Source organism: Amaranthus tricolor, chromosome 14 (assembly GCF_026212465.1).
Source record: "Amaranthus tricolor cultivar Red isolate AtriRed21 chromosome 14, ASM2621246v1, whole genome shotgun sequence".
Classification (NCBI taxonomy): Eukaryota; Viridiplantae; Streptophyta; class Magnoliopsida; order Caryophyllales; family Amaranthaceae; genus Amaranthus; species Amaranthus tricolor.
This window is the reverse complement of record NC_080060.1, coordinates 6,860,392-6,869,703: the sequence shown is the minus strand read 5'-3', so window position 1 is coordinate 6,869,703 and position 9,312 is coordinate 6,860,392. Positions and strand designations below refer to the sequence as shown.

At 33.6% G+C, this 9,312-nt stretch overlaps 1 protein-coding gene across 4 annotated transcripts; it reads right to left on the bottom strand.

Annotated features, from left to right (window-relative positions):
* Positions 1-296: 296 nt before the first annotated feature.
* Positions 297-4,868, bottom strand: LOC130800488 (myosin-binding protein 7-like). Of its 4 annotated transcripts, none has more exons than XM_057664054.1 (4): positions 4,522-4,868; positions 2,724-4,255; positions 1,539-1,612; positions 297-758 (listed from the first exon to the last, which is right to left on the bottom strand). In XM_057664054.1, the coding sequence occupies exons 2-4, from the start codon at positions 4,095-4,097 to the stop codon at positions 635-637; spliced, it is 1,572 nt and encodes a 523-aa protein (XP_057520037.1). In that variant the 5' UTR covers positions 4,098-4,255; positions 4,522-4,868; the 3' UTR covers positions 297-634. The 4 variants fall into 4 exon arrangements, with proteins under 4 accessions (XP_057520037.1, XP_057520039.1, XP_057520038.1 ...); XM_057664056.1 differs by having other exon boundaries at positions 1,539-1,582; XM_057664055.1 differs by having other exon boundaries at positions 2,724-4,171.
* Positions 4,869-9,312: the final 4,444 nt, after the last annotated feature.

The window sequence follows — 9,312 nt, the reverse complement described above, 5'->3', positions numbered from 1 at the left end:
GGCAAAATAACTTAATTGACAATTTTAGATCATTTTGATACAAATAAATAGAGTTAGGTGGTCAAATCAACCAATGCTAATATTTGGTAAACTAGCTAGTTGAAACAACTTATTATTACCAATAAACTGATTTTTAACAAGCTGCTCATAGCAGAGCTTCAAAATCAACTGATAAAACCAATTAATAAAATTAGTTGGTCAAATCAACCACTATAATCAGCTATTAGCTACCAGCCATATGTTAAACACCCCTACAATTTTATATATATATAAAAAAAGAAGTGCATTGGTAATCATGCAAAAAAAAAGAGTGTTATATTATTTCATTCTTTACTCTGATCGTAAAAAATGAGCAGTGATTCAACGTAGTCATACAAAAATCTCGACTATACATGACGTGTATTTTGTAAAAACACTTCCCTCAAAAAGATACTATTCAAGCTGCACACTTTCTATATACTTCTCACAAATTGATGAACCAACTTCACATAATGATACCCCAAACTTCTGAAGGGGCATAAGAAGAAGAAAATGAATCATGAATAACAATGCACAAAATATATTTCCATAAACCCAGAAACAAATATTTATCTAAACACAAGCTCGGAAAAGCAGCTGTAATGAAAACTAGCAACTAGTTTGTTATCTCGGCTTTCTTAACTTGTGTTTTCGAGACACATCTCCAGGGTTTGGAGCGCGGACTTTTATCCAACAACATTCGCAGACCCATATTATCAGCTGTTTGTTCAAACATATACCTGCAAATTTCCAGAAAATTTGCATATGTGGTCGAGTAAGATAAGAGAAGTATAATCATTCAATGTAAAAATGTAGATGCAACCTATAGCAAACAAATGAAGACCATCTGTAAGAGGGAGTATTATAGAAGTAGATGTAATGGGTATTGTTTTCACAAAATTGTTGTTCACTAGAGCTGTTGGCAAAAATTGTTGGTTGATTTTACTGGCTGAAAGTATTGGTTGATTTGCTAGCTGTTTAAGCTAGCTATTACAGATATGTTTTGTAAAGAATAGGTCAAAAGACCGAAAACCAATGAACAAGCTACTCAAGGTTGCTTTTAAGTTTTGGCTTAAAGCCAGCTTTTTAGTTGGTATAAAAGCCATAAATAAATCAAACACCTTTTTTTTTTTAAGCTATTTGACCAACCAAAACCCAAAAGTCAAATTAAAAAACCATTTACCAAATACATCCAATATGTAACAGATAATCATGTGTCGTACAGCCTTACGAGAAATCAAATATTTCTTGATATATATAGAAAAAACATAAGATTGTATTTTTAAATAAAAAGCAGTCCAAAAAGGTATTTCAAGATATCTAAAAGGTGATGAATTTATGCGGGAGTAAACAAAACCACAAGCCAATTAGAAACAAATTTTTTGATGTCAAAAATAGCAATGATATGAATGTGTACATCCATCTACACAAACCCTGCCTAGGTGGAAGCTATTAAATGGCACTTGGATGATGAAACATTGTTGAACCAACCACCTATATTTAAAGAACTGAGAACTTACTTGCTTTGACGTGCTCTCTTTCTCCAAAAAACGGATAGAATCCACTGAAAAACAGGGAAAACGTTAAACACGACCTGTACAAATTATAAAGAAAGTAATATAGATTAAACATGCTTAGAACAACAAAAACGACAAAGCCTTAACTCCAACATACAGGGTATGCTGCATGAACCAAGAATCTACTGAAAGCAATACATGCATGCAGAAAATCCAACAAAAACAAACATGTTACACAACTCACCGAAGGCAATAATGAAGAGAAGATGGAGTATAAAAGAAAAAGTGTCCATGGAAAAAGTTTATAGGATTATATTCCGAGCAGCAATAAGAGCTTGTGTAGTGTCACAACCCGTGTACATGCAATGAAACTGTGAACAGATGAACAAGAGTCCTATGAATCGACAAGTCAAAAACACCTTCAGCTTTTTCTTCCTGGCACTGAACTTTTATGATCAAAAAACTTTTGACAATTACAGTCTATAGCCATATGTTGACGTAAGTTTGAGTAGTTTGTTTAATGAAGATACATATTGAGACAAATTGATAATACATAATAACACTTACATAACACAAGTACACAACTAAAGATACATTTTAGATATACATAGGCAACGTTGACCACATTTAAGTATTCGACCATAAAAGTCAAAAAGCAAAGAATATAAAGAAACCAATGGAGTACATACAAATTCCAAGGTGTTCAGAGATACTCTTAACCAAAATATTTGAACCAGCTGAGGGGGTAAATGATAAACTAAAACACAAAAATTGATCAACCATGACTACATAAAAAGTTTTTAGTTACGAGCGGCATGAAATAATACAATCCTAAATCCTAAAAGTAGTGTCTTCAGAATGCACAAGGAAAATTAATGCTATTGTATGCAATAGGAACTTGCATAGTATCTCCTATTATGTAGAGTTTTGAATCTCACAATTGTAGTCTTCTCATCATCAAGTCAAATATATCCAAGGTGATCAAAGATTTTAACAAAAAAAAGATTCTAACCAGCAGGGGGGAGTGATAAACTAGAGCACAAGAAGCCATCAGCCATAATCACACAACAATCTTTCATTTTATGCAGAAAAGAATAATACTCATCTAATAGGGTTTAGTGCATACATCATATAATCATACAACTATGTATAAAACAAAGCAAAGTAGTTTTATGCACTTAAATTTACCTTAAACACTGCCATGATGGAAAAGCTCCTAGAAATATATGGCTTCTGAACAGGCATGCAACTTGCAGGTGCCATATCTCTGCACAAATGCTGAGCAATTTCTCTAAGTAACATAAATTGTGCTTTATCGGTCTGCATTGACATAATTGTCTGCCTCATTGATTCTCTATCAGCCTCAAGAGCCTGAAGTCTCATGGAAAGCTTCTTTACATCAGGATCTCCCAAGTCTCCACGGTCAATTGATTTTGGTGAAGATAAATAGTCATCACCAAACTTTGCAGCAGCTTTGGGATCCATACAGTTATTATAAGGTGCCCCATGATGAATAGAATCAATAGTATAAACTCTATCACACATGTCATCTTCAAAATCAGATGCACCATCTGTTTTTCTCAATTCCTCAGCTACACAATCCATCCTTTTGAAACTAGTACCAAACCTAGGAGAATCCATTGTATGATCTGGTCCCATATCTCTAGCAAAACCCAATAGTGAAGTAGGGTTATCAGTGGAAAACCTCCTCGACTGTCTCGACCGTCTTGGAGACTGACCAATGACAACCTTCTCTAAAACATTTCTAGAGCCGAAGTCCGCATTCATCTGATCACCACGAGGAGTTCCTTCCATTTGGTTGATTCTGTATTCCAAACTCTTCAGATCTTGACCTCCTGGAATCTCGCCGAATGGATACTTTTCAAAGTCCACATCATCGTCAAGTTCTAATTGCTCTTGAGATTCATACATATCACACCTTAGTTGAGGATAAGCACACATGGAAGAGTCCAAGTCACTGGAGAAACTTGGGTTTCGACTATAACTCCCCTTGATTCCCTTGGCCTCAGATTCCGACAAGCCATAGCTCATCATCCTGTGCTTATAAGCTTGAATTTCAAATGTTAGGGACTGAATGGACTGTTCTTTTTTATATAGCACCTCTTCCAAAGCAGAAATCTCTTGAGCATCATGTGACATTTTCTCCTCAGCAAAACGTTTAAACTGCCGAGCTTCCATTAATACCTCTGCCTTCTCATTCTGCAACCTCAAAATCATGGACATGGTCTCATTAGCAGCTGAGGAAGCAGCATTTCTCTCCTCTTCCAATTCCAAACATAACTCCTGAATAGTTGCCTGTTGGCTGCCGACTGTCTCTCGCAACAATTTACACTCATTTTCAATCCTAACACGTGCAACAGGAAATATTTCAAGGCCGGGGATATAGTAACGACCACTTTTCCCAAATTCATCATATTTCCTCTTAACAGAACGTATCCAAGCCCCATTTGACGAAGCGTTCACTGTGAGAGAACAACTACATCCACAATCACAGCATTGTTCAAGGCTCTTGGAAGGGAAAGACAAAATATCCTTGTCCATATATCAGAATCTAACCAAATTCTGAATGCATAAACTCAATTTGGAAATTCAGCCAAATTTCTCCTCGCAAAAACCTAAATGTAAAATCAATCAAAACGCTAAACACCTCTAATGTGCCAAATCAGCAATTTCCTATATCGTCGACGTTAATCGAACTCCTATAATATCAAAATATAAGCCAAAAATATGAAAAAAATTTCAACAAAATATAACATTCAAGCAAGCGAAAGTATCTATATACAACTATAATGTCATAAATTAACAATACCTTAATCAATCAAAGCTCTAAACAAGCAAAATTGACAAAAAAATAAATAAACTTGAGCTCCTGAGCCCAATAAAAAATGGCGAATATGGAAAAAAATTGACGAATTCAAAAGAAAGAACGTGGAATCAAATTATCAGTGAAAATGAAATCGCGTACCTGAAAAATAATAATTTGAATTGTCACAACGATTTAAGTGAAAAATCTAGTAACATTTTAATGGAGGAAAGGTTTAGAGAGAAAAATAGAGGATTGCAATTCCCTGTTCTCTATTCTCTCTCTCGAGGAGAAGAGAGAGGGAGAAAGCGAGGGAAATTTGGAAAAACTTGTTCAAGGATTAGGAGAAGAGCGATTTGGGAATTAATATTGAAATTGAAACCCTAGATTTACGATTTATGATTTATGATTTTTCAAAAAAGAGTTAATTGATTTTGATATTGTTGTTGTTTGTTGACAAGGAATTAGGACGAGAGAATTTGATAAGAGTATTTTGAAATGTATATGATTCGTTGGAGATGGAGGTCTTTTTCGGGAACCATTCAAACAACAACCTTTAAAGTCTTCAAAATAGACCCGATAATTAAATATTTATCTGTCTTTTAATCGAATTCGACTTCAAACCACTGTGGATATAACACTTGATCTTGAACCGATCATAAATAACTGAACCCGAAATTGACCCAATAACCCGAATAGATATCTTTACGCTTGTCATATTTTATCGAGAGTATCTAGTAAAATAAATTAATAAACAATTTAATTATTGATATATGATAATTATAATTTGTAATTAAACTATATTTAATGATAGTATTTCGCAAGTTAGTTGGTTAAAACGATCTATTATTATGAATAAGTTCTTTTTAAAGAAGTTACTTTAAAAGAATCTATTATTATGAATAAGTTCTTTTTGAAGAAGTTACTTCTACAGTCATCCACCAGCTAATAATCATCAGTCTTTAATTAAATACTCTTGCTACTTTTATAGTTTTGTTTAATCATTATCATCATGATCGGAGTTGAAAGGGTTAAATAAGTATTGTTATGATGTTTTGATACATATATTTATTAGGATTATGTATAAAAGTTAAATAATTTGTTATTGTGGTATTACTTTAAAATTTTACGACAAAATTGAGCGTTGATAGAAGTATTAATATCTTCATTTTCAGTTTTTATATGTAATTCTAAAGTTTGTGCATAACTTTTGCAATGAAAAATTGTAACCAATACAAATTTATATTTCAAGATTTAGATGATGACTATTAAGTTTATATAAAGTAGGTATATTTAAACAAGTTATATAAAAATAAATTAGAGCTTATTTTGCTTTTGCGAATTTTTTTTTTGTTGTTAAAAATGGATATCTATATTTATCCATTCATAAATTTTTAAATGAGATAATCTTATGGCGATATCATTTTGGAAGGAAGATCTCTTGAAAAATTTAATGAACATGCTTATTCTCCTTCAATAATCTCGTTTTCTTCACAAAATTCATTTTAATGCATTACTACGTGAACATGTGATATACTGGTATTAGGTGATAATAAAAAATTGTGAACGCAAAAACTTTTTATGATCAAACTTTCGTTACCATGGGAATGACATGGTACATATCATGAAATTTTGCACTATAAATTATTTAACCAACAATTAAAACCGTTAACCAAACGGACCGTTATTTTCTTAAAGTGATCACTTTTTATCCTCTTAGAATAATCACTTATAACCTTAAAGTAATTATTTACAATCTTATGATTAATTAGAGAAATAAACTAATTATATAAACTCATCTCATTTTTAGACAATCTCATAATAAGACAGTCTCTCTATTTTATGTAAAAACTTTTTGAAAAAAGTATAGGTCTGGTGCTTGGACCATATAGACTTGTGTCATTTGAGTGGTTTGTAAGTATAGATAATAATAATTTGTATGATTCCAGTGGAACATATAAACTTTTTGAGTGGTTTGGAGTTTGATTTTTACTGGGCCCAGTTATTAGTAGGGGAAAACTTAACTGTGCGCATTTCTCTTTACACCCTTTCGGAGTGAACAAGTATGATTTGTCCGCATCTTTCAGGAAAAAAAAAAAATCCCATTCAAATCTTGCCTTGTTGAGATACTAAAAGTATCCTTACCTTTACCTTTATCTTTTTGTAAGTATACATAATAATAAGATGAGAGGCTCTCTTAATTTTAAAAAATGTAGCGTTTAGTATTTGTAAGGTTGTGTAAAAGCTTAGCATGATTAAAAATTTAGAAGCCTAAGCCTTGTACGACGTGTGATGCTGCTCTTTGCTTATCCAGCTTGTCCCACAATCAAACTTTACTTTTAAATTATCCGTCTCATATATTTGGTGTATATATTTATTATTTAATAATATTTTAGAGTAGGTCTTGTATATTTTTTATAAAAATATGGAGAAAATTTCAGGAATAATTTTATCTATTATTTATTTTGTTAGAGTATATAATATATCCTGGGGCTTCAACCATCAGCTTAAGCTGATGGTTGAAGCCCCAGAATATGTTATATACTCTAACATATTTGTTGTGAATAATTTCTATTATTAATTATTTCTAAGTAATTTAACTTTTGTATCTTTTTACTGACAGCACCACTTACCACATACCTACCACTAAAGGGGAGTAGCGATAGACCAATAAAAAAGCATAAGGAAGAAGAAGAAAAAGTGAATGTAACAACTAGTAAATACCTACAATAAGTAGGATTATTTAGAACAATAAGTGGGCAATAAGTTTAAAAGTAATCCAACTTTTTAGTATGAACAATCCTCTTATTATTTAATTATTATTGTTTAAAAGTATAATATTCATAATAAGTTTAAAAGAAATAAAATAAGTGAAATTATTCAGAACAATAAGTAGGCAATAAGGAGTGTGAGTTGGAGGAAGAAAGAATGAGGAGTATGAGCTAATGTAGAATTGAATGTGTTGAGAAACTCCTTTTCACTAAGGTTTAATCTGATCAAGTCTTGTTTGATTTAAATGATTAGATGTTTTTGTTTTAAATTTCAATGGTGAACTTTAGATCTTTGTTAGTCACCCCTAGCTCTCTAGAAGACCATTTTGAGTAAAGGTAGAAAGATGAGCCCCAAAAAGTGTGGCTCTGCCCACTTCTAACCTATTATCGTTCTAACTCCTTAGATTGGTTGAATGCGAGTTGTTTAATTAATGTTGAAATATAGTGACTCGAACAAGTTGCCAGGCAGAGGAAGGTCCGCGGGGCGCGGAGAACTCCGCGGGACGCGGAGTGTGTTCTGCCTCTGATTCGCGGCTCGCGTAGTTTTACACGGCTCGCGTAATGGTGGTTTCTTGGCACGTTTTTGGCCGGTTACTCTTAGTCTTTGACGGTTTTTTGTATTTTCTTAACCCTAATTTCTTTTTATTATGAGGTATACTATATAAAGGCCCCATGTAATTAGAATTAGAAAAAGACGCAATGCAAAACACAAAGTGAGGAAAACTAAGAGAGAAAAATCTTGGAGAGCCATTGTTGTGGTTTCTCGAGTTCATCTTGTAATCTCCCGGTTTATAGTGAAAAGTTTATTCTCGGTGCCGGTGGATGTAGCTATCACGTTGATAGTGAACCACGTTAATTTCTCGGTGTGATTTTCTTTATTGTTTGTTTCAATCTTTATTGTTTCATTATTGTTTTCAATCTTTGCTTCCGCTGTCGCACTACAATTGGTATCAGAGCTCAGGTTTAATCCTAAGAAGCGTTTTTGAAGGAAACAATGGTAGGAGATTCTACAATAAGGATTGAGAAATTTAATGGAAAGAATAGCTTTGGGCTATGGCAGATTAAGATGAAGGCGTTATTAAAGCAGTTGCAGATTTGGCGTCCGTTGATCCCAAAGAGTGCGGCATCTACGTTGGGATCTGGAGATGGATGGACTGATGAACAGTTAGTAGTGATGGAAGAGAAAGCTCATTCTACCATCTTACTAAGTCTTGATGATCATATCATCACGAAGGTTGCTGATCAGGAGACGGCCGCAGAATTATGGTTAAAATTCGAATCACTGTACATGAAAAAATCTTTAACCAACAAATTGCTACTGAAACAGCGGTTGTTTAGCCTTAGGATGCAGTCAGGTACGCCATTAAGGGATCATCTAGAAAATCTTAATTCTATTTTACTAGATTTGCGTAATTTAGAAGTTAAGATAGATGATGAGGATGCAGCGTTAATATTGCTTGTTTCTCTATCGAATAGTTATGAGAACTTTGTGGAGTCTTTTGTGGTTGGCAAAGACTCGTTGACCCTAGAAGAAGTGAAGGCAGCACTTTATACTAGGGAGTTGCGTCAAAAGACGACAGGTAATAATGAGAATTATGGCAGTGGGTTAGTTGTTAGGTCGGGTAGAAATTCTAAAAAGAATAAGGGGTCTAACAATAGTAACAGTGCTACGTCGGATACTTGTAATAGTAGAGATGGGTCTAGCAACACTAAGACCATAATATGTTATCACTGTCAGGAACCAAAACATTTTAGGTCTAAATGTCCAGAATTAAAGAATAAATCTTATGCCATAGTATTCGAAAGTAAACAGAACAAGAGCTATGATTCGAAGGAAGATTTAGCATTGATTAGTTGTGTTGAGTCTAGTGATTTGTTTGATAGCTGGATTCTTGATTCTGGTAGTTCATTCCATATGAGTCCTCGTCGGGATTGGTTTGATACTTATGAGTCTTGTTTTGGGGCTTCAGTTACGATTGCTAACGGTACTCCATATGAAGTAGTAGGTATTGGTTCCATGAGACTTCGGACTAGTGATGGGAGAAGGGTTACTTTGACTTAGGTGAGACATGTTCTTGCATTGGAGAAGAACTTGATATCGCTTGGGACCTTAGATGATTTGGGGCTCAAGGGTGAGTTTAGCAATGGGGAAGTGAGTTTCTTTAAGGGTTCAAATTTGATA

What these genes read in the sequence shown, in the direction of transcription:
- LOC130800488 (XM_057664054.1), bottom strand. Translation starts at nt 4,097, where the DNA reads ATGGACAAGGATATTTTGTCTTTCCCTTCCAAGAGCCTTGAACAATGC. An exon ending in CCATCATGGCAGTGTTTAAG is followed by an intron (nt 1,613 to 2,723) that starts GTAAATTTAAGT and finishes TAATTTGTACAG; the next exon opens with GTCGTGTTTAACGTTTTCCC. An exon ending in AAGAGAGCACGTCAAAGCAA is followed by an intron (nt 759 to 1,538) that starts GTAAGTTCTCAG and finishes GGAAATTTGCAG; the next exon opens with GTATATGTTTGAACAAACAG.